The 25,361-nt window shown below is 32.8% G+C and overlaps 3 protein-coding genes across 6 annotated transcripts; all 3 read right to left on the minus strand.

Annotated features, from left to right (window-relative positions):
• Positions 1-2,192: 2,192 nt before the first annotated feature.
• LOC124824746 (uncharacterized) lies at positions 2,193-8,515 on the minus strand. Of its 2 annotated transcripts, none has more exons than XM_047297242.2 (6): positions 8,296-8,515; positions 6,544-7,752; positions 3,970-4,189; positions 3,231-3,890; positions 2,569-3,144; positions 2,193-2,476 (listed from the first exon to the last, which is right to left on the minus strand). In XM_047297242.2, exons 2-6 carry the CDS (start codon positions 7,749-7,751, stop codon positions 2,288-2,290), a joined length of 2,853 nt encoding a protein of 950 aa, XP_047153198.1. In that variant the 5' UTR covers position 7,752; positions 8,296-8,515; the 3' UTR covers positions 2,193-2,287. The 2 variants fall into 2 exon arrangements, with proteins under 2 accessions (XP_047153198.1, XP_087954897.1); XM_088098771.1 differs by lacking the exon at positions 8,296-8,515 and adding an exon at positions 8,045-8,199.
• A 1,146-nt stretch (positions 8,516-9,661) lies between these two features.
• Positions 9,662-12,518, minus strand: SBP1 (S-ribonuclease binding protein 1). Its single transcript, XM_047297243.2, has 4 exons — positions 12,361-12,518; positions 12,103-12,203; positions 11,451-11,773; positions 9,662-10,450 (listed from the first exon to the last, which is right to left on the minus strand). Exons 1-4 carry the CDS (start codon positions 12,432-12,434, stop codon positions 9,923-9,925), a joined length of 1,026 nt encoding a protein of 341 aa, XP_047153199.1. The 5' UTR covers positions 12,435-12,518; the 3' UTR covers positions 9,662-9,922.
• A 1,885-nt stretch (positions 12,519-14,403) lies between these two features.
• Positions 14,404-17,957, minus strand: LOC124824748 (uncharacterized). 3 transcript variants are annotated; one of them, XM_047297246.2, is made up of 6 exons: positions 17,578-17,957; positions 17,060-17,146; positions 16,920-16,985; positions 16,715-16,780; positions 15,087-15,365; positions 14,404-14,857 (listed from the first exon to the last, which is right to left on the minus strand). In XM_047297246.2, the coding sequence occupies exons 1-6, from the start codon at positions 17,872-17,874 to the stop codon at positions 14,777-14,779; spliced, it is 876 nt and encodes a 291-aa protein (XP_047153202.1). In that variant the 5' UTR covers positions 17,875-17,957; the 3' UTR covers positions 14,404-14,776. The 3 variants fall into 3 exon arrangements, with proteins under 3 accessions (XP_047153202.1, XP_047153201.1, XP_047153203.1); XM_047297245.2 differs by having other exon boundaries at positions 17,060-17,149; XM_047297247.2 differs by lacking the exon at positions 17,060-17,146.
• Positions 17,958-25,361: the final 7,404 nt, after the last annotated feature.

A 25,361-nucleotide genomic window follows, 5' to 3' on the forward strand; every position in this document is an offset into this window, starting at 1 on the left:
AATCAATAATAAATGTGACCAGTAACATGATAAAAATAAAGATATAAAGTGATCGTTAACTTAAAAAAATAAGATGTAACAAAGGACAAAATGATCTGATAATTTAAAAAAAAAATGGAAAAAGTATCATCATTGTTTTCTTCACCTTTCCTCTTTCCACCACTTACATAACTTTTAACACTGTACCATGTTTGTAGGAGAAAACTGCAATACAATTTTATTCCTTCTAGAAATACTGTGCCTATAATTGCTTTATACAACAATTTCAAATCACTCAACTTATTGTACCATGAATCTTTATAGTAAAATTTTACATACAAAATTTATATTAGTGAGAACTTCACGTTGGATATAATTATTTAATTTGAATAATTTCGTTTATCTAAACCAATAAATCCTTGGTAATTTGGCATGACGTGGTACTTATCAAGGGTTTTGGGGTTTAGTTATAGGGTATTGACTTACAGAATCTTAATTCATAAAGATTAAGGTTTTCCCAATACTTGTAAATAAAATTAGTTATGTAGTAATTGCAAAAAAAAATAGCGATTAAAAAACAAATAAAATGAGTAAAAGAACGATATTATTGTGATCCAACAAGGAAATAACCAAGCTTGGGCCTTGAGTTCGATGTCAAGAAATTGCTTTCTGCACCTCTCTTTTTTCTTCATGTACCAATGAAATTGTAAACCTCATATTATTCCTGTTGAAGACTTCAATAAATCTAAAGATCCTCTTCACCTCCTTCCTTTTCCTTTTATCACTGAATCGCACAAACTCATCACCAGCTTCACCTGTAACCTTACCTCCATTTTTATTGTTGGGATTCATTAAACAATGTCATCATAGTACAAGATAATGAGATTAAGGTATCATTTGAGCAAAGTTTACATGTTGTGGGTCATACTTTCAAGGTCAGCTTGTATAAAAGACTGGCGGGCTTTATGTCTAAATATGTTTTGATGCATATTGTTGAAAAGTTTGAACGGGTTAGATATGTTGGATTTGATAGTGAATGTTTTCATTAGGTATTGAGGCAAACTCACTGTTTACCTTATACTTGTGAATTAGTTAGATATGACCAAAGAATAATACTTCAGGATGAAATTCATATTATCTCTTGATGGAATTCATATTATATGGACTACATTGAGTTTTTCTAATATTTCATATACATAATTTCAATATGAGTTGTCTATTCAATAGAAATATGATCTTATTTTGAATCATTTTAAAGAAGTTTACATTGTTAGAAAAAGTGACAATCAAACAGAAGTTACGTGAAATTGCATGTCTTGATAAGACTTTGGTACTTAAATACATAAAGTCAAAACAAAGACTTCACAAAAGACTTGATCATCTTAATTTGAGAAGTCTAGCAAGTGTGACTCGTCATATTTTATGCATGTTGACGCCTTATATTCTATACATGGTAGTTATTGTAAAAAGAAAGTCACGCAATCAAAGACAAAAGTGTATGTTCCCAAGTTAAGACAAACAATACCAATGTTGTCACCCTTACATTGTTGATGTCAAGGTTGATGGTCATTGTGAATGTTAATATATTATTACCTTTGTTGCTAATAGGTGAAGAGTCATGATCACTTGTTTGAATGGATTTATTTAAAGAACTAAATCAATGATGTGATGAATATATAATAATATTAAGTATGAACGAGTCGAAAAAGTAAAAAAAGATTACTATGTTTTGGTAACTCTAATTTCATAAGCACTTATTCAATTCACTTATTCAATTCTATACAGGTTATGTCTTAGTGTGTTTATCATTGACTTAGCATTACAAAGTAAACCACCTTAGAACATCATGATACACCATGTCATCACAAAAGAATATGTTTACCGTTCACATTTTGTTCAGGTAACTTCAATTGAGTCATTGTTTAAACACTTTTTACATAAAATTAATATTAACTACATCAGCATATCTCAATTTATGCAGATGAAATTGTGAGATAATTATGCCATAACAAATGTTGATATGTTATGGTTCACACAGTGTTACCATGAAGCTAAGTTGTTGCCCTCCTTTTATCTTAATAGAATAGAATAATTGTTACGTATTAAAATCAGTATGTTAATCTTGCAAAGGATTGATTAAATTATTGTATTGTATCGTCGAACATGAAGGCATTTATAATATATTTCAATCACAGTTATGTATACTTTCATACTACAAGAAGAGGTTCCTCAAAATATATATAAAATGAAAACAAATTTTCACAAATTATATCTTATACAACACTTAAATATACAAAACAAGTCAAATTTAACTACTATGCTCATCGTGTCGCTCAAATACATTACGAGAACATGTAATACAAATCGTTTTGTTATCAATGACATCACGGGCTAATTGTAGTGATGTTTGGGTCCCAACCCATGCTGGACTTCCTTCAGTCACCTCACCGCAATCAATCATCTTTTGTAACTCGTTCGCGATGCGACTAAATATGTCCTACATTCATCAAAATCAAACCAATCAATCATACAATCACAGTAAACATCATGGTAAATAAATAATGAATATATATGACCTAAATGACTTACCAAACAAGCATGCTCATGCTGTGGTGGTGTGAGTCTACCTCCTTCATCTGAGCTATGACAATGTTGGCGTGGTAAGACACTGGGTCGACCTTCCTTTCCACTAGAAAGTATGTAAGGGTGTGACACACTCTTATACCAATTCATGTAACCGTCAGCACAAGCAGACGCTGAGGTAGCCGGTATCATCCCTGTCACTAGGTGGTCTGCCAAGTGTAACCACCGTTCATCAATGATAGTCAAGTCAACACTATCAATCGTCGTGGGAGATCTCGGAACAGTCTGCTCGTAGCCATATTGTCGCAAGACTCGCTCCGGCATATGACGATGCAAAGACGCACCCAAACGAATGAAACCAGAAAAGAGCGTAATTGACTCGAAGGGTTGAGTGATCCTATGCGCTTCATAAGGGTTCCATATGACTCCAGCATGGGTCAAATTATCTAACTGCAACCTAACCACTCTAACGGTAGAGATATGTCGTCTGGTAACATATCGTGCAGCTCGCGGTTGAACTTCTTGATATGCTGGGACGATGTCTCTATTTCCCATCCCTGGAAAGTGCTCGTATATCCAAGCCTATAAAATTTTAAGGAAAACATTCTAACATCATGTGTTTAGATAAAAAGAAAATTAAATTTAAAATCAATTTATATATCATTTACCTGGACAAGCGTGGCATAACCACCCAATTGTTTCGTTTTTGCAAAGCATGCATCACCTAACTGCTCGTACATGTGTGTCAATGCAGCGGCTCCCCATGAATATTTGCCACACATTCTCAGATTCCTAAATAGTAGTAGGTATGACACACTAATGGAAGTCGCACTCTTATCAGCAAATATAGTACATCCTACAAGATGCAACAAGTATGTTCGTGCTGCGCATTCCCAACGCTGTTGGACACATGATTCCTCGTAAACCTCTCGTAGCCAACTAAGTCTTACATGTGCCCCACGACAATGTCTCATTTCTGAGGTCGCATCTTCATGCTCAACTCCCAACAAGTCCACCAAAACTATTGCCGCAGCGGCAAATTCCAGCTGCTCATATGTACAAAATTGTCCCACAATGGAGATATGAAGCAGTGCCGACACATCATCTAATGTTATGCTCATTTCACCAACTGGGAGATGAAAGCTGTTCGTGTCTCGATGCCACCTCTCCACAAATGCTGATATCAATCCCTTATCAGCTGTCTCATAACTTATGTAGCACAAAGGCAATAAACCAGAATTAAGTACATATGCCTCAATATGAGGATCATAAATCCCGAATTTACTCAATTTACGACCATGGGAGACTAATTTCAATTCTCCTCGATCCTAATAGATACATGTGTTATAATATATAAAATACAAAATCATCATCAAAATAACATCAAAGTCAAAATTTTAAACTAACCTCGCCGTCCCATAGTCTATATGCCACGTGATCAACATAACTAACCAGTAAAGAAGGGTCTGATGGTCCTCCAGGAAATCCTTCCTGCTGCTCATTACCCCTTACAGCTAAAGTCACAGGATCTACACTAATCCCTTCTACAGCTTCTGCAGAGTTTTTTCTACAGGCCAAAGACGTAGGCCCCTGCTTGCCTTCACCTTGGCTTGCACCACCTCTCCTCCTATATAGTACATAATTTCATATCAACAAACATTAACATTGTATTAATCAAATCATAGATACATAACATCTATTGCATATTAATATATGTGCTTTCAAATTTAGAAAACATACATTCTGGAATGTGTATTTCAAAGCATATTTTCACATTTAAAGATATCTTTCAGAATGCACAATCCGGAATGCATCTCACAAAAAATATACATTCTAGAATGTATTTCAAAAACACGCATAATCAAATTTAAAACCACAAATGTCATAACCACTGTCCCCACCCCCTAAAACGGATAAGAAGTGGAAGATTACCTCTTTAATCAATCACCAGATGCAGGCAAACGTTCACAATTCCTGCTCCAAAAGCTTCTCACCAATGAAAATGGAGTTAAAGGGTGAAGATGGTGAGGAGTATGGACGTTCAATGAGAAGAGAATAAGGAAGTGAGAAGGGTGAATAAAGTTTTATGTTTTTACAAAATATTTTGCTTAATTAGTCATTTGCCAAGTTGATCCTCCAATTTATTTTAGTCTCAATTTGATACGATTTGTGAAAATAGATGCAATTAGGTTCTAATTTGTGAAAAATTGATGCAATTTGATCATTTCCATTAAATTTCTTGAAACAGATCAAGGATTTTTCAAAAATCATTGATCCGTTTCAAGAAATTTAACAAAAATGACTAAATTGTATCAATTTTTCAGAAATCATGACCAAATTATGTCACCTTTCACATATCAAAATCAAATTGAGACTTAAAAAAATTGAAAGACTAACTTGACATTTTTGGATGAAAATAAGGACCAAATGAGTAATTAAACTTAAATTTTTAAAAGGGTAAAATGAGGTTTATGAGTTTTATGAAGGTGCAAAGAGGTGTAGGAAGAAAGAGGCTCGTTATCAATTGACCTCCAATAAGTGAGCTTAGGCCTCCCTTTCATTTTCATGGTTTTTCCTTCCTACACCGCCATGATTGCACTGCCACACTTTCTAGCAACACCTCTACAATTTTTAAAATGATCATTTTGTCCCTCGAAAATTGAATTCCAAATTATCTGTTCTAGAACAAGCTTTCCAGAATCTTTAGAGCATGATTTCTAGAACAAAATGTTTGGAATAAGATTTTCATAACAGAATTTTCAAAACAATCCTTTTAGAACAAGTTTTTTATAATAGAATTTTCTGAACAAGCTTTCTAGAACAGATGTGATACCTTTTAGAATCAGTTATTTAAAACGAGTTTTTTTGAAATACATGAAATGCATTATAGAATAAACTTTCCAATAGGAACTTTTTTCTCAGCACATTATATCTCTCTTCTTCTTCCTATGTAAGAGGGATGGTACAACAACGATGGTAATGACAATATGTGGCGACAATAACAATGCAAAGGTAGTGTGATACACTGAGAAAAAGCATTTTAATTTTTTTTTCTGTTAGTAACAATGCAAAGGTAGTGTGATACACTGAGAAAAAGTATTTTAATTTTTTTCTGTTATTATGCGGGTACAATCATTAATAATAAGGGTACAAGAAGAGAAAAAAAACTTAATTTCATTTTAAAACCCATTAGTCAGGTCTATTAGATGGTTTCATTAAATTTAATCTAATTAATAAAGTGAATTCAATATAGATTTAATCCAATTAAATTGGAATGAAAAAATTCAAATCTAGTTTATCTAATTCAAATGGATTTGGAGTGTAGGTCCAATCTATTTTATTGGATCTAGATTTCAAAAAATTAAATCCATGACTACCCTTAATTATTTTTCATCTTAAGTATGTTAAGAACAAAAAGTTCTTTGTTTTTCAAGCTCAGAGAGACATCACAAGAAAAAGATTTCAAGGTTGACTTCTTGTATAAAATAAATTGGTCTGATAATTTCTACAACATGCATGCAAATTATGCATTCAGCAAGAACTAAGCAAATTTAACAGCAGAAGTCTCAAAAGTGGCACTCACAAAAAAGAATCAATAAAGGGACTTGTGACTCACAAGGATATATGCTGATGCATTCAATTGAACTTTTCGAAATTATCATGTCACACTCGTTAGTTGCACATAGCTCAAGCTAAGCATCAAGGCTATATATAAAATCCAAAAGAACCCACAACACAACAAAAGCACAAATCAGATACTCATATAAACAACTCTCATTTCAAGAGAAACAAATGGGAGCAATGCAAAACAAAGAGGTTGTAGACAGTGAAAATTCCATTAACGAAAGCAACGAAAAATCAGTAACTCATCAGTGAAACAGCATATAACAGTTTAACAGCTAGAGTAAAGATCAGAATAAAAATAAACAGAACACAAATCGATATAAAAGTGAAAGAAAACAGTGTCCAACATTCAATCACCTAGTCTCCAAGGTGCTCATCCTCTTCTTCCTTAGCATCAACAGCATCCTCACCCCCTCCTCCTCAGCAGGCTCATCCACCTCCTTCTCAACCGCATGCTCATCTGTTTCCTCAATAGAATCCTGCTTTTCAGGATGTTTCGGCCATGCGACATTGGAATCAAACTCCTCTGCAGATGGAAAATGAAATGAGTCCTGAGAAATGCCAGGTATGAGGCTCCGTATGCTGCTCATCATCAAAACCTGGGAACGGTACAAGGCATCCAACTTCTGGTGGATCAATTGCTGATCAGTCTCTAATAGCCCGAGTCGATGAGGGATGCTACCAGGTACAGCAGGAGGCGCAGCTCTCACTAAGGGAGCACGAGTTTCACTTCCCATACAGTTTTTCAAAATGAACTGGGCATTAATAGGCTGCCGAGGTTTTTGGAAAGGTGGCTCTGAGACATCAACTCCTATCCTGCGACAAAGCTCGGTGATTAGAGACGGGAAACTCAGCTGACCAGTACTGCCTGAGGTTGCTGTCAAATGAATCTCCTGAGCAATGATGGCTCCAACATCCATGGATAATCCAGCCATAATAGCATATACCATTTGGGATCTCCTCTCAGTGATATCTGAGGTGTGAGAACAAGGAGAAATGTTGGAATGCAGAAAAGACGTCCATATCTGCGCTAAGGGAACCAAATCGCCTCTCAAAATTCTCCGTTTGTGGCCTGCTGCACTAGTTACATAGTCTGCCCCACGCTTGCACAGTTTTTCAGCCACCTTCAAGTAGTCCTTTTTCTTATTGCACCATTCAACATATTGACAGCCTGATGGACCCAAATTTAGTTCCGTACCCAGGAAACGGTTAATGACTCGGCCACTATAGGATATCTCTTTGCCTCTGACAAAGCTTTTGAAGGTTGGATCTCCTGCTTTGAGCAACATTGCATTGGCATAGAATTCTTTTACAACGGCTACATTTGCATGAGCCGCGTATTTCGTCAATTTGATCCATTTTCGCCTCTGGAGCTCTTGTTGAAACTCTTCGTGTTCACCTGTTTGTAAAACAACCTTTCGTTCCGGTAATAAGTTCCGGTTCTCGACTACGGCGTACCATTGTTGGTGATCTTCTGTAAGGAACCGGTGGGAATCAAAAGATGGAATGCCTTGGGATTTTGAGATCTTCCTTTTTTTCCCGGGTGGTCCGGTTGGAGGATCCATCCTGACAGAAAAAACATTAAAAAAAAAAACAACAACAATTCTGATCACAAACAAAAAAAGAAGGAAAGAAAGGGAATTCACATTGCCAAGAGATCAACAATTGAACCAAAAACATGCATGAGCGGCAAAAGAAACTGGTTGCAAAAGTACACACACAGTTTAACCTCGCCGCTTATGGAATATGCATCACATATAAAAACAGGTGGGTTATAAAAAGGTAGAAACTTTGCTAGAAAAATGTTCACAATAAGACATTTTATCGAACACCTAGTGAGAAGGAACCAATAAATTACCGATAATCAAACAATCACAAGCGCAACAGCAGCCACTCTCTACATCCTTCAATGACATCATCTTAATGCTTCATGCAATAGAAAATAAAAAGGGAACAAACCCTAATCCTCATTATTTTCCGGAAAAGAAAAAACATAAAAACTCCGACTTTAAAACGCAATCCACGACTCCCTTTCCAACGTTGAAATCAACATACAACCCAATCACAAGTGAAGAAAACGAGGAAAAGAAAAATAAAAATATTGCTTACTTGAAACGAGTGAGTGGTAGAAGAGAGGAAAGGAAATAGCTTGAAGGGAAATGAAGTGCCCAAAGGAATGGAAGAAAGAGATTTGAGGCACTGAGAAATGGGAAGCTCGCAGATTAATGAAAGTCCGTGCAAGTGAATTGAAATATCGCTCAGCGAAAGCGCTTGAGCTAGAGTGTACGGAAATTTCAAAACGTAGACCTCAGTGAAGAAGGACTGAAAGGGGCATGTGATGAAATATGTTACAACACACTTATTTTATTAATTTAGTTTTGCATTATAGCTGTTTTACAAATTAAAAACAATACTGATAATATTTTTCAAGTTCTGTTTCTATTTATATTTAATAAAATGTTAATAGGGTTTACTGATTTGTGGTGATAAAAAGGGTAATTTGGGCATAATTGTCAAAGGAAATAGTGCATAAGAAAAAAAAAGTGAAATTTGCATTTTGTTTTGGAAAAAAGATTAGAATATGAAAGTTTATATTCATTAAAAATAACATTTTGGAAAAAGATTAGAACATGAAAGTTTATATTCATTAAAAATAACATTTTTGGAAAAATGTTAGAATATGAAAGTTTATAATCATTAAAAATAACATTTTGGAGAACAAATAGCATTTGTCAGATGGAGAATATCCAAGGAAAATACATATATGGGACCTAAAATCGGTTTATGATTAATAAAGGGTCTAAGAAAGAAAGATATAAATTAAATAACAGAAAATTGAAGGTTGTTATATATAGCCTATTTATCTAACGAAGTATTATACACAGTTTGAGATAAAGAGGAAGGGAGTTTGCGAGACTTCTTTTGTCGAAGAAAAATTAGATACATGTTTTTGAATAAAAAGAAATATTACAAGCTGCTTCTACTTCCTCAAGAGGAGTTTCAAATTGTCCTTCAGTAAGTGAAATCACCGAACTAAAATTCTGTGTATACCTTCAAGAACCACATCAAAATGTTCTTGAGATCAAGTACTTTGCACTTTTTAATGCTGTTATACCTTTTGTATCTACATGGTATTCATACAAAATGAATATTTTATGTTCAAAATAGATTATACAAAAAACCAAAATGTGTTTTCTGTTTTGTAGTTTTTGGGAATGAAACCTCAATCCAAACCAGAAACATGTTTCCATTTAGTATCGTGGAGTATTTGTAAAAAGAAAAACTAAAACAGAAGATATATTTAAGAAAAAATGTATGTTTAACAGTTCCCAGCATATAACTAGAACCAACATAACATTCTCACGAAGATGGCATGTAAAATCAGTGACTACACTACACAATCACACAATAAACAACTGTAAGTGAATGACATTAAGAAGAAGAAATTGTTTCGGAAAAAAGTTGTGGAAAAACATTTATAGCAATAGTAAGATTACCTCTTCTAACAATTTTCTTTTGGAAAACAAAGTTGTGATACACAGTACAAATGTCACCTGCATCGGTGCATGATGCTTTCAATAACCATTGTTCTCAAACATGTGGAACACATTATGGTCAAATGCATCTTAGAAACTAGTTACAACGTGTCATGGTCCTCAGAGACAAGCTACAAGAACAGACGCACATAATAATGACATGAAATTAGAGATTTCACGTGTACAAGTATACTTTGCAGTTACATGTAGACCTCCATGCTTATAAATTTGGAGGATTGACATAGAGGACAGAAACTAAGCTTACTTTCACAATCTTTACAGAGGCAAAGATGCTTACAAGGTAACAAAACCATGGTCACTTCATTCACTCTGCAAGCCTTGCATGTCATCATCTCTTTCATATCAGTGTTCTCCTTAGAAAGCAGATGAAAATCAAGGGTACGGCCATTGCAGCAAGAAGCTGTGTCATCAACCTCACTGTCACCACATCCTTCTTTACTATCTCTACTTTGGACATATGCTTGCTGAAGGTTGAACTTGAGAGCAGCAATCATGTTTTCATTGTATCTTGCTCGCTGCTGCCACGAACCAGCTTCCACAGTCAACTGCTCCATTCGGTCTTCAAGTTCCATGTTCCTCTTGTTGATGCTTTCAACCTCAGCTTCTTTCTCGCGAAGTTTCTGAAGTACTTTGTCTTCTATGAGTGAGACACTCTGAAGCTGTGTTGCTTGAACCTTTTCTAAGATTGATTGACGCAGCCTTTCACCCTATTAGAAAAGAGAAGATTAATTATGTTGCATATTCATATCAGATAGTTTTTTTCCTTCATTTATATAGATGCCAAATCACGTTAAAAACACAAGTTGTAATGTAGTACATAAGTATTTGAACTTAGAAGCAATTAATTAAAAGAAAAGCAGTTTTGTTGATACTGTCATAATGACAGAATGAAGCAATGACAAACCTTCATAAGATTTATCTTTTTCTTGCATTTGACAAACCTTCTAAAGAAACTAAACTGATCCAATTATTCCATAACAGCAAGAGGCAGCAAAAAGGTTGATTACTCTCCTGAACAAGTAAAACATTGAGCATCTCAAATGGATACTACATCCTTCTACTACCTTACTAGTCATATATATTTTTATAAAATTCCATCATTGGATTTTGAGCACTCACTATTCTTTTAAACTAAAAGTTTTGAAGATATATGAAAGTGACTGTGCACTCGAGGGTCACCTTTTTCCTTCAAGTGTGGACCAACATAAGTTCTTCGATAGAAAATATGCAAACTTTAACAAGTCCGAAATATGAAAAGCATTACATGGAACAGATAATAGATCATTAACCATTTACATTGCTTGCCTTTATAAGTTCAGACGAGAATTTGGGGGTAGGTCATAGATTAGACTTATATAGATGCCTAGAACGGATGCAGGTAGATTCTCCATTTGATCATGGTAATTCAGCACTGTCAAATGAGAATTCTCTAATCTTCCATTTCCATAACTTATAACTCACTTCTAATAGGTATTTCCTTTAATCATGAAACTTGAGAGCATGTTTCATACAAATCACAATATCAGTTAGAGAAGAGATACTCGCACAAGCCTAGTTCAAGCAAAAACTTAGCAGGTGCAATTATCAACAGTAGAAGATACAACAGGTTTACATCAATAATGAGGCTAAATGGGTTTAACATTAAATAGTTTACCTTGAACATGTAATCAATAAAATGGTAAACTAGGCATCAAAACCTGAGCATACCTGCACTTTGAGAAATCTATCTATCTCTACATCCTGCTGCTGCAACTCACGCTCAATGTCATCGCCAATGAGCGACAACAAAGCTGAGTCTCCGGTGGATGTCAGGCGAGTATTGTCGAGTGACAAGCCTAACCCAGTTGAAACTGATCGTGGTTGGAGAAAATCAACAGAAGATATCTGAGAATTGTTCTCCAAAAAGTCCTGTTCTTTAAGTCTCTTCCTCTCTGGCTCCAAACCATAATTCCATTGCAATTGCAAATCAACTCCACCATCACTGCCATCAGCAGGAGGAACAGGACCCGGAGCAAACCCAACAACATGAACTAGACAACAACATAAGAAAAAAAGCCATTACACATAAAATCTACTTGTTAACTTACTATGCCAACCCCACAACTACACCATAAGAAATGTTTAGGAAAAACACACAAAAAAGACACGAAAAAATCTAAACTTTTCTAGTGGTTGAATCACCCCACAATAAAAATGAAACAACTTTGACTAAAAATGACCAAAAGAGCTGCCACCAACAAGTCTAGCTAGGGTAATTTCCTAAAGGGTTAATATTTTTCAGAGCATTAAACATATGCAACTAGAAATACAAAGGAAGAAAACTGAAGAAAAGAAAGGTAAAGATGAAGAATTTACATACAGGGAGGTATGTAGGGTGGATGCTGGGACTGATCTTGCAAATCAGTAGGGTTGTAAAACGCCACCTGCTGTGGAATCTGACCATCTATTGCTTGCAGATTTCTGAAAGCAAAAAGAAAACAATAAAGGGGGGAAATATAAAGAGGCAAAGCAGGTGAAATTGTAAATAAAAATTAAGGAAAAAAAAAAACAAAAGGGTTGAATGAAGGGAAATGGTTTGAATTTCATTAAAAATTGAGAGGATAGTTATAGTAAATACCTGAAGGGTTTGGCCTGTGGCTGTTGTTGTTGGGTTTGGTAGTGCCGTTGGAAGTGGTGCTGAGGGAAAGCCATGGATGGAAATTGAAGAACACCACCGAGAAAAGGAAATGGAAATGACGAGGTGGTCGATGCAGAAGTTTCTTTTAATTTCCACACTTGCCCCTCATCCTTTTTTTATTCATTCATCTCATAAAATAAAATAAAATGTTGGATTAACCCGAATGTGAGAATCTGGCCCAAAATTACAACTAGGGATTTCTTCTTCCACCCCAAAATCTCAACCTACATTTTCATGAATTTTAAAATTCTAATTATACAATCTAAAATATTCTGATTATACAATCTAAAACATTAAATATCAATATTTTTGTATTCTGTAATATACCCCATGGGGGTGCATATTGAAATTAAGGAATACAGGAAGAAATGCCCATACAACTAACATAATCAGGGTGACTTGTTCTTTTTAATCAACATCGGGTGGCTGCTTGGACATTTTGTTAAATAATTTAATTAAATGTTCATTTAATAATTTTTAAAAATAAGAGCTTAATCATAAGTTAAAAACAATTTTCTTTGACAAACTTTTTTGTAAAGCTTAGAGAATCTCTAAAGGTAAGAGGGGCAGCTCAGTAAGGTTGTATAACTTCATTATTTATATTTTTCATATGATTCTTAGTATGATACATCAGTTCTTAAGTTTATTAAACTTAAGCAGTGATTTTTTTTCAATGGTGAAATTCTAATGAACGTTATACATCTTTTTTTTTTGGACAACCCGGTTTGATACCATTATTCTCCATTGTTACAGAAGAAAAGCATTTTCCATCGAAAATAATCTTATTTCACTAAGAAAAATATGTGATAGAATCATAACCAATTTTCATAAATTCAAAAGAACTTTTCAAACACCACCTTAAGATACATCTATTTTAAATTCGAAATATTGATATTGTATTTATACTAGGAATATATTAAATATCATTAAAGTTTAATAAAATTTATCACACGATTAGAAATCTCACTTACTATAAATAAAATAAATTTAGAGTATATAAATAGATATATACATCATTTTATAAGTCAGTCTTATAAAATCAAGTTAACTTAAAAGAGTTATTCCAATAGTATTAGAGTTATGCAAAGTTTATTTTTACAAGATTTATTATTTATTGAACCATTGTATTACTCATTATCAAGTCACTGATAAATTGTTGTCGGTTGCTCTTAATTAATATATAGAATTAGATCATTTTATAAGGTAGAATTAGATCATTTTATAAAGTAGAATTAAACTTGAAGTATATTTTTTTAAGAAGACAGTAAATAGTTGAATTTACGTTAAGTTGATTTATTTTGAGTATTGTTAATTAAAGAAAAAGACAATGTACAGTCAAGAAGGAAAGCTCAAATTTCTAAACATCTTAGTGTAGAGGACCACGTCTGAAGTTAGAGGTAGAAATGATGGAACATGATTAGTGATCATTACTGTGAAGAGATTCCATAGAAGGAATTTAGCCTCTTGTTTCTTTGTTTTTTCATCAACATGCATGTCTTAATCTTCATCTCATGCTCCAAGTCCTTTTCATTTCCGACACTCCACTGACTCCTTCCTAGCTAGTAGACGGTTGGTTACTCATTGCATGTTTTTCTTCCATAACTACGCACTGCTAACGGTTCGTGCTTTCCCCGTAAGTGCACATGCTTCTTCTCTTTCTCTTAATATTCTGTCTACATTTTTTAAAGACAACTTTTTCCAATTTTACAATCATTATTCACACTCTTCTAGACAAGTAGATTCCAACAAGCTCAACTACTTCAATAACAAAAGAAAATAATTTGTAGCTTGTTTGGTTTTGAATACACAATTCACGTTCCTAAGTGATTCACATAAAAAATAGCGCAAAAAACAACTATTAGAGCTAAGGTGAGTTATGTCAAAAGTACACATGGCAAATCCACACATGCAGCTACTGTTTTTGTGTTCTAGTTTGATTAATGAAGCCTAGTGCAGTTGTTTCCACTTTAAATAGAAATAAGGCACTGAAAAACATCAACTGATATTACTGGCATAAATACTAATAATGTTTTCTCTGTTCTAGCATAGTGTAGATCGATATGTATCCAATAATCCAAGAATATAACAGATCCAAAAACATCACAGGTTGCAATGTCTAATAATGTTCATTTGCTTCATTTTGCCTGATGAAGTTATAATATACTTGTACATCTTTATGGTAGTGTCGACGAGGGCACAAAGATTCTGTCAAATGGTTACCAATAGCACCACGATCAACCCAATGGAGTGTTTGCAGTCAGAAGATTTAAATGTAGATTATAATTCCTGAACAAAGCTACCCTTTTACAAGGTGACTTGGCATCTCTAAAATAAATCCATTTATCCCTGGAACTGATCAAGACAAGTCTGAAGAAGGGTCCTTTCCAATCTTTGGTGCATCCATAAACAATTGGGGCATGTTGTTGTAGAGTGTATCCTTCATATTGCACCAAGAGTTGTTAAGCTCAACATATATCAAAACAATAAAGTACTGATCATGAAGATAAATTATTATATAATTTGAATCATGAAACGTCTATGATTCTTTCTGATTAATCTCCACATATATAGCATATAGATAGAGTTTTGGAATTTGTACTATGAGCACATGATGATCTCATCTCAGAACACAATGATATTGAGGAGTCGAAGTATTAAGCATGAACCTTAATAGAAGGATGAAAAGTGGTTGGGGCATTGGAGGTGGCTAAACTTGTCACTGAGGGCACAACATGGGACTGATCTGAGATGCTGCATTGCTTTGGAAAACTAAAAGCATGCCGAACCAAGCTTTCTTCATTTGAAGATGATGCAATTGCACTAGTAGAATTCTGAAGTCCATCACTCTCATCAAGGTTCAACCCAGTCTGAGGCATTATCACAGGTCTTAGTTCTCCTGGCAAAGACATTGGATGCAAGCTCAAACCATTTCTCGTCATTAACATCTGCAGAATCAATCACAGACACTAAAGTAACCATTAGACAATGAATGAGTAATAGACTCAAATAACCTAAATCTGGCAATACCAACTTCTAAGCCTTCTCTTTTCTTTTTCCTCCATCAATTAACTAAAGTGAGTCAATTAATATTCAGCCACTTGGACATTTTTACATGTTCGGGATGTTGTACCCACTCTAAAACGTATTAGAGTTGTGATATAAAAACAGGTGATTTATGTGTCTTAGCCTAAAAGTTTAAACTTTTAGGATAGATGGTTCATAAACCAAAGCCTCTGGGGCCTAGTGGTCTAGAGTGTGATCATTGTTGTTCTTTTTCTTCTAATAAAAAGTTAAATTTCAGAACGAGGTGGTAAACCTATGCATTGTTCTTGCTTCAAATGCAAGGACTCTTGTGAAGGAAGTAATATAAAAACCATGCGTGTCTTCACCTAACCACCTAGGCTATGTTTGAATTGAAGTTAAGAAAATAATTTTACGAATTTTAATGCATAATAACAAATTCTAATGTATACCATATGAAGAAGGAAAAAGTAATTGCTTTGAAAGTAACAGTACTTTTGGTTTTTCCAACTTTAATCCTAACACTCAAGTTTTCTGAAAAATTCAGTTTGTGAATAAATGTACCTAAAAGAGTTCAAACAACTTTAAGAGGTCATTTAGTCTTTTGTTCATCGACGGCACATGCTATGGTTAAGGTCAATGTGTACAACAAGAATATTCAGGAGTTCACTGCCCTCTCAACTCTTAAGTTAGCACGGAAGTAAAGTTTATCTTTTGGTGACTAACAAAAGAAACTCCATGTCAAATCATGGTTGAGCATGCGAATAAACAGTCATCATATCTGCTGTTTATTGATTCTATGACTCAACTTAACCGCATGACAGGTTGATTGCACTGTCCAAAACAGATTATGAAGTTCTCAACTGTTCATCTCAAGTGAAAATCTAAAAAGAAAATGTGTCCTTTCATTGATCACAAAAATACAAGAAAAGGGTACTTGTAAGTCACAACATCTTAATAAGTTACTGTATGGTTCAGGACCACTATGTGTAAATGGTCCCAGCCAATCTCTATGTGACTTAACCGGGTATCATACAATAATTTTTATTCCCTAACATAGTCTTTAATTATTGGTGAATATTCCATAGAAACTATAAAATTATGAGTGAGCTAAGTAACAAAAGAATTGTACAAGAAAGTATTCATGAAAAAGAAAATCTGTGAAGTACTTAAAATGAAAAGGACAAGGGAATACATATGAGCAAGTAGAGAACGAAAGACATCTCCCAGGAGTGATTATATAATATCACAAGCCGAATGAAAGAAGACTCACTTGCACTTGAAGCTGAAGCTGCTTTAAATATTCTATGGCCTCATCTAGCATTGAAGCTTTGTCTGTCTGTTGACAACAAACACAAAGGACTCATCCAGAAGAAAATAATCCAGAAAAGAGGATAGAAAAACCTTTGTAAAATAAATTAGCTTAATGAAGAGGAAAAGGATTAGATGAATGTATGTAGTGATTAGAAATACAGTACCTTGTTAGAATTCGGAATTAAATTCTGCAAGGCTTTCATTTTCTCGTTAATCCTACTCCTTCTTCTCTGCACACATCAAAATCATCAATTAAAACAAAGAAAATATAAAAGCTTCTCATAAAGTTGAAGAATAAAAGAACCTTTTCAGACAAATTATGGAACTCTGCAGCTCTACTCCTCTTTGACGAAGAACGTGGTGGTGGGACAGGTTTCGTTGCCTCCACACTCTTCTATCAAAAACAAAAAGAAAGCTCCACTCACTAACAGAAAAAAGGCATCCAAAACGCAATTTTTAATTTTCGAAAGATCTACCCAACTGTGTTCCAAGTTTCCTCAAAGCTACGAGGCTAAAAAGGCATTAACTACAAGCAAAATTTTACAAAAACAAAAACTTTGAAAGGCTTTTTCAGTTTTGACAATCACAATTATGACAACATCAGCCATATTCATGTACAAATTTTCACAATACCAATCATCGCAATGAAAACACAACCGGGGTGATCAGAATATAAAACCTTGACTAATAGCATTAGAGAATTTAGACGTTGAGCAAGTTTCAATTTTGATATTTAAATTGAAGAGTTGTGTCCAGAGGGTGTGTGCAACGGATGACAGTTTTTTGTGGGGGAGCCAAAAATAAACATTGGAGGGGAGGTACCTCAGAAGAAGAAGTGAAATCAGGGTTGTGATTATTGTTGTGTTGTTTGAAGGTGTTGGCATCAGTTGCAGGGATGTAGTGATGGGGGTGAGAGAAATGAAAAGTTGAGGGAGAGGAAGGAACAGGGTTGTTGTTGTTGAGGTTGTTTGGGGTGAAATCAGAAGCAGAATGATTAGGGTCCATTCCTGGTGTGGGAGGGTTGTGGAGGAGTTGGTTGAAGAAGGTTGAGAAATCTTCTGAATTGGGAGGGAAGGTTCTGCCAAGAGAGGATTGTGGTTGGTGCATGTCACCAGCCATTGAACTTGAAAGTTGAGAGATCAAAGAAATGAGAGAGAGAAAGAGAGAGAGAGAGAGAATGTTGATGATGTTATGGTGTGTTCTGTTATGCCATGTTATGCTCTGCCCAGCAGGTTGGAAATAGTAGCAGATAGGACAAGAGATTTGTTTAAGCGGGATTAACGTTTTAAACTGGTTTTATTAATACTGTTTGTTTGTACGAGGTCATTTATTAATAACTTTCCCTGTTCAGTTACCTAGACAAAAATATAAACAATTAAACTAATCAAGAAATCACTTGAGAAAATATAGATCTATAGATTAAATAATTAGTTATCTAATATAGTGAAAATAAGTGAGAATAAAAAATGTAATTTAATTTATAAGAAAATAGATAAATAAATAAAATCATATGAAAAAAAACAATAACATCTGCTTCTCTTAAAGTTTAATCATAATTTGTAATTAAGACGGCTAAATATGTTTGTAGTGTCTCATTAGTCAATCAAGATAAGGAGTTTTAACTGAATTTTTAAATTTTTAAATTTTAAAATATTGAAAGAATTTCTAAGCGTAATTACTTATCATTATTATTATTATTATTGTTTAGTCTTTGAACAATAATTGATGTTAAACAAGCTAAACGTATTCTCCTTTTATCTTGTTAGGACATTAAAATTCTATATCAGCCACTAACTTTGTTACTTTATCTTAATTTATACTGAATTCTTTATTATAACTAAAAAATTACTGACTTTTATATCATTTTATTTTAAATTCATTTACTAGTTGATATAATAAATATATTTACAATAATAATGAGTGAAAAATAGAATTTGTTTCATTTTGGTTTTAAAACTAAATAAAAACACTGAGTATTTATGTTGATGATTGAGTTATGTTCTATATGTAAAAGAGTTTAATTATGTAATATGATAACATAAATTCAAACTTCTATCAACGGAAAAATCTTGGCTTGTGATTTCTAATGACAAAAAAATGAAATATTTATTTTGAAAAATAATTAATAATTTATTTTGGTAGTCTGCTAAATATTTTATCGTAGATGATAATTAATTATTTATTACAGTATCTGAAAGAGTTTATTTTTTTATTGTTATTTTATATTTCCGTGTTGAATTTTATCAGCTGTTTAAATAGTTTGACCTGTGAGATTGCAATCCTTAAGACCTGCGAGACAGTTCACAAATTGATCAGAATAAAGAAAGAGAAAACCAATTCAATCATCATACCAAAAAATATTTAATTATTTTGGGAAATTTAAACTTTATAAATATTATATTATACTATTTCTACAATGATTCGTATTATACTTTTCCTTTGTAACAATTACACTGGTTATCTATAGTGAAAAATAACGTAAACAACTACCACTCAATAATAATAATAATAATAATAATAATAATAATAATAATAATAGTAATTATTATTATTATTATTATTATTATTAGTACTAGTAGTAAAATATAGCTGTCATGATTATGTTGTTTTATAATTTTTTATAAAAAAAGTTATATTTATTGCTGTTTCTTTTTTAATTTTATTTGTTATATACGTTATATTGAAGTGATAAAAAGAAGTTGTATTTATAGTTAAACATTTTAAATTATTAAATTTGAATTGTATAGTAACTATTTTTTTTATTTACAGAGAAGTTATTCCCAACAGACATGTTAGTGAGTTTCTTGTTTGTTTCATTTTTTCCCATTATGTTTTTAACTTTTTTTTTCTGATTTCTGTATTTTTTAAACCGATATTATTATTTTAAAATATAATTAAAAATAAAATAAAACTATCCGTATATATCAAATGGAAGGATTATTGTTATGTTGTTACTATTATTATTATTATTATTAAAATTTTATAATAATTACTTGTAATTTATACAATGATTTTATTTTGGGTCTCTTATTACATATCAAAATACTAAAGAAATAAAAATAGTGTTGAATAAATTATTACACTAGACATTTATCACATTTTGTATCTTTTTATTTGTGTCTTATCGGATTTTTTTCCTTTTTATCTTTATAATCATTTTTCATAAATTTAAAAGAACGAAAAAAAAATACAATTTGAGCCTCTCTATTTTATTCAATTTGTAATTTTCATTTCCATATATTTATCACATTTTTATTTTAATCATCTTTTATCAATTATGCATAATTTTATTTATTTATATCTATCTACTATAAATTGGCATACGGGTACTCAAATAAACATTTTTCGTAAATTTAAAACAAAGAAAACGATAAATAAGGTTTCAGTATAATTTAATATCTCAAATTTACGCAATCTGTAGGCTTGATCTTTTACGTTTTAAAATATGTAATTTTGATTCAATTATTAATTTTATTTATATTTTAATCAATTGAATTATTTTAATGGGTCTCGAATAATTATGCCATGTTGACGATTGAATTGAAAACAAGAAACAATATAAAGGATTTGATGAAAATTATAATCTTGAAAAATTAAAGAGAAAAGCGAAGGGAAAAGTCAAAAGACGTCATAGTAATCTTCACCGCTTATCCAACCAATTAATTAGAGAGACAAAAAAGTGCAATTCCCGAGGCTACTTTTGGAAATGTCTTCTCTCAAATTTCCAAATTCAGCACCCCTACAACTAGACGTCCCAAAACGTGTTTGTTATCAAGAACACAAAACTTGTAAAAGGGTAAAAGATCAAATAAAATAAATTGCAATATAAATTTAACTTGCTTACTTCTAGTTGATTTCATGATTTAAATGAATTCTAATTGATTTTATAAAACAAATATTATATTTAATATATATTATAATTACTTTTTATTTTTTTTAAGTGGATCAAAATAATTTGTTGAATTAATATAAGATTTGAAAGAGTTTAAAAATTAAAATTTGTTACAAATTGTAATAGGTGATATATAGGAAAGAAGTTGTGGTGGATTGTCATGTTGTTAAGGAATAACATAAAATTTGGTAAATATTAAATGAATATTTTTAATAAATATTTGTGGTATATTTAATTATTTGTTTGTTGATGAGATGGGTATATGCATCATAATATTTAGACTATAATTCTTATTTGGTTTTAATTTTTGTTTCAATTTTTTATTTGGTCCTCTCTTTTTTTCCAATTAAGTTTTAGATTTCGTTTAAATTATTCAATTGAGTTTATTGATGTTAATGCCATCTTTTTAATGTTATTTGTTAGTTTACAGTATTTTCATTTTTTTAATTATTTTCAGTTACTTTTAAATTGTTTTTGTTGTCTAACATGTATCAGTATTAATATCAATACTTGAAATTTTAACTCAATTGAGTCCAAATTCTCTTTTAAATTGAAATTTTTTTAAATAAGACAAAATTAGTAATTAAGTCTAATTAAAATAAATATATATAAATTAAAATTATTTTTTAGAATTTATATATCAAATTATGTAAGGACTTGGATTTGAGTCAGCAAAAAGGGGATGACAAGTGGCAAAGGATGAGAGGTTGAGTACTTTAAAATAAAATTACATTAGTTTGGAAACAGTGGTTTTAACTCATTCCTCTTGTCTGAGAAACCATTCCTCTTCCTGCAAGCTCTCTCCTCCTCCTACATCTTCTCCCTTTCCATCCTTCACACTGAACCATTAAAATCTTGATTAGATGCTGCCCCAACGATCACAAAGTAGCGGGTGTTGCTCTTAGTCGATCAATTTTCCCTAATTTGAACCGGTAAGAAAACCCCCTTTCTCATGTGCCCTAGGGTTGTAAGCATGTGATTGAACTTGTTGCATGCAACCCATTTCGTTTTCTTCCATAATCTAGCTTCTATTTGGTGCTAAGATTCGTTTTCTATCATCAATTGATGATTTATAGGTGATTCTAACCTTTTGAAAGTGCAAGCAAGTGGTCTAGGGTTCCTACTTGAGCTTGGTTGTCTACACTAGAGGTAAGGGGAGCTAGTTCTATTTTTGATTTTACTGTATGACGTGATTGCATGATGATTTTCAAATTGGTATGTTGTTGGAAGCAAAATTTTGAATTTTGCTAACTTGAAATGCATGTATGGAAGTGTGAGTGCTACGTGAATGTGGTCATTGATGGATATGAATTGTTTGGGATGATTTTGAGTGATGAATTATGTATGTTGGAACTGTTTTGGTGTGTAAAATTTGTTGTGGTGTTGATAGGAAGGAAAATCAAGTGTCTTAGGGTCACTGTTTGGTCATTTTAGAGGAAGTGAGGTAGGGATTTTGAGTAAATGAAGGCTGCAGTGTTCCTGGACTGTTTGGGCAGCCTAGACAAGTCCATTGTGACTTGTTAGAAGCATAACAGTAGTTGAGAACAGGTTCCAAGTAGTAGAATCAAATTTGGGTCCCTAAGTTGTTGAAACTAGTGTTTTGGAGCTGAAAGTGAACTTTAATCACTTAAAAATGGTAGTAGAAATGATTAGAATCAGTTGGACAAGTTTAATTAAGTCTAAAACGAGATTTTAGAGTCTAAGAAGTTGAGAAAAGTGGTTAGAAAAGGTCAAGAGAGGTCCTGATACCAGTCTGCATAATTCTGAGAATTCTGCAGAATTAAATTCTGCAGAATGCGCAAACTGAGCGTTCGTCCATGTCGAAGTTGAACGCTCGGTCATGTCATGCGCTGAGTGACGTTCGGTTCAATGTTGGATTGATTTACGTTCGTCCTTGTCTGGGGAGCGTTCGGTCTTAAGGGATGATATAAGTAGCGTTCGGTCAGTTGAAGGTTTAGTAGCGTTCGGTCAGTGAAGGTTTAATTAGCGTTCGGTCAGGGGTTGAATTAGTAGCGAGCGTCCATAGGTAGTAGCGAGCGTCCATATTGGTGACGTTCGGCCTAGTGTTTGATCTCACAGCGTTCGTCCATGGGACCCTTGCATTAACAGCGCTCGTCCCAATAGTGCTCGACTAAGAGTAACAGCGCGCGTTCAAATGGTGTCCGTCCAATGGTTTATGACGTTCGTCCAAGTAGTTCGTCCAAGTGGTTAGGACGTTCGTCCAAACAGTGTTCGTCCAGTGGTGATATTTTCTTTTATGTTTTCTCTCATTCCAGTAAGCTTTGTTAATTAAATATTTCGGTTACGATTTATGAATGCATCTTCATGTGATCTAGATTGGTTGAAAGTATATGATTATAAGTGCTTTATGATGTACATTGTTGATCCAAAAGGAATATTATGAGATTTAAAATGGTCGGATTGAATCGGAAATTAGATCTCTCGGTGAGATCAGTTAGTGTATTGAATGAATGTAAGAGGCTTCCATATGGGGGGTTATCCCTAACACTCCAACGGTCTTTCATTCTCACTTAGAGAGGATTGACGCGTGTGGTGGGAGTAGTGGGAGGTCCTAGGGTAGACGCTATCACTGGAGGTCTATTCCGCGGTAACGGATTAGCCTTGTGTATGGTCGGGTGGAACCCCTCGGCAATGGCTTTGCAAAGCAGTAGAGGCCATCACAAGTGCACAACCCGCCCCAGCTCTACATACATTCTATGTCCGGACGTGTCTAGAGTCTTAACATGATAGTATGCTTGTCTTGATGAGTTTTATGAAATAAATGCTTATGTTTATGATGACTAAGGTGTTTATATGTGTATGGATATTCTGGTAAATGCTAGATTGATTGAAAATGAATTGTATGATTGTTTGAGACCTAGCTCACCCTTGCATTTGTATGTGTTGCATGTGTTTGCTTTCCCCCTTGCGATGATCATCCAATCCTTTGGATGTGAGCAGTAGGTGATGATGTACCTTTGGAGCAAGCTTTGGAAGTTGAGGAAGATCCAGCTCCTAGTGCTTAGGATTCTACTAGCTATTATGTTAAATGGCTTTTTATTTTGAAAGACTACTAGCCTTCATTTTTAGCATGATCTGTGTTTTGGAGAATTGTGAACTTGTACTTAAGGTTTAAAACTTCTCAGCCAGACTTGGATAGCTGTACTCCTTAATTCTATCTATTGTGTACCCTTAAATGCTTTCTATTATTATAATTGATGCATTCTACATATATACATTGCTATATATTTTGGGATGTCACAAATTACATTATCTAAATATTGAAAATAATTTAATTTTTAAATTTTAATTTCAATAAAAAAACATCCCTATTTTAAATATATAATTTTTTTTAAATATTAAAAATGTATGTCTAAAGTGACACTTGTAATTTTTAAATTTTAATATTTGAATTACAGTTTTTTAAAACAAAAGAAAATACATATTTTTAATGACTTCAAATACATTTTTTTAAATAAAGGAACTTATAGTTTTTCAAATGATTTTTGTTTCAGTTATGGGGTCGAGGTTATATATTTATTAAACCCTGAGTGTCCTGATATTTGGCTTTGTTACCGTTCATTCTTTACACCGTTTGGTCAAACTATGAGGTTACTTGTAGAAGGATGCCAAAGTAAGTAAAGATTCCACAAGTTCAGAAGTTAATGCGTAATAAATTCAATCACTTACCTTTGTACTTTAAACTTGTATTTATAAATTTCGAGGTGAGCTTTGTAATTTGAAGAATCAAAAGAACATGGTTTATAAGTTCTGAAATTGTTAGGTGAAAGGGATAAGTAAAGGCTATTGCACGAAGATTAGAAGGCGTAATACCTAAATAAAACTTTTATTTTTGAATATATTAGTTGCTTTGAAATTAAATTGTGTTGTGTGGCTGAGAAATACCAACAATTATTGTATTGATATATGTTTGATTAATTATATGGATATGGATATTTCTAAGGAGAAATGCTTATATTGTACAGTGGAATGTATACATTGGTGTAGGGGTTCCAACGTGAAGTCTTATTGTCTTTACTAAATTCTAATGCTTATATATACAAAACGATATTTAAGCAATGGGTATGAAATAATATTATGACTTAAAGAATGAAATTGAGCTAACCATGTCATGGTGATTTTATGATAAGGATGGTGATATTGGGAGAAAGAGATTGTTATTGATGAAGTTAAATCTATTATATTAAAAGTTTTTAATAAATTTAAGACTTTACGAAAACATTGATATCATATGTATTCGTCTTCGAAATTAGAGTCTTAAAATTTTATTTGTATTTAATAAAAGTTTTTAATAAATTTAAGACTTTACGAAAACATCGATATCATATGTATTCGTCTTCGAAATTAGAGTCTTAAAATTTTATTTGTATTTAATGTTGAATAATGAGTTTAATTATTTATATGTGATTGCAGCTTTGTTGATATGATATGAAATGTATGATTACTTTTTATCCTTGCATTTTTGTTTTTGTTTGTGTTTTGTTTAATGGAATGATTGTATAAATATATTATAAATAATATATTATAAATGAGCAGAAGATAATGTAGATGAACATGTAATTAATAATACTAAAAATGTGGAATTTGAATATTATATTATATTATATGCAAATAAAGTATGTATTTTATATTAGACTTATGAATAATATAGAACTTCTTGGACATGGATATGTTTTTTTTTTATTTAACTTTC

The sequence above is a fragment of the Vigna umbellata genome, chromosome 1 (assembly GCF_029865625.1).
Source record: "Vigna umbellata cultivar VRB3 chromosome 1, Vumbellata_1.0, whole genome shotgun sequence".
In the NCBI taxonomy this organism is placed as follows: Eukaryota; Viridiplantae; Streptophyta; class Magnoliopsida; order Fabales; family Fabaceae; genus Vigna; species Vigna umbellata.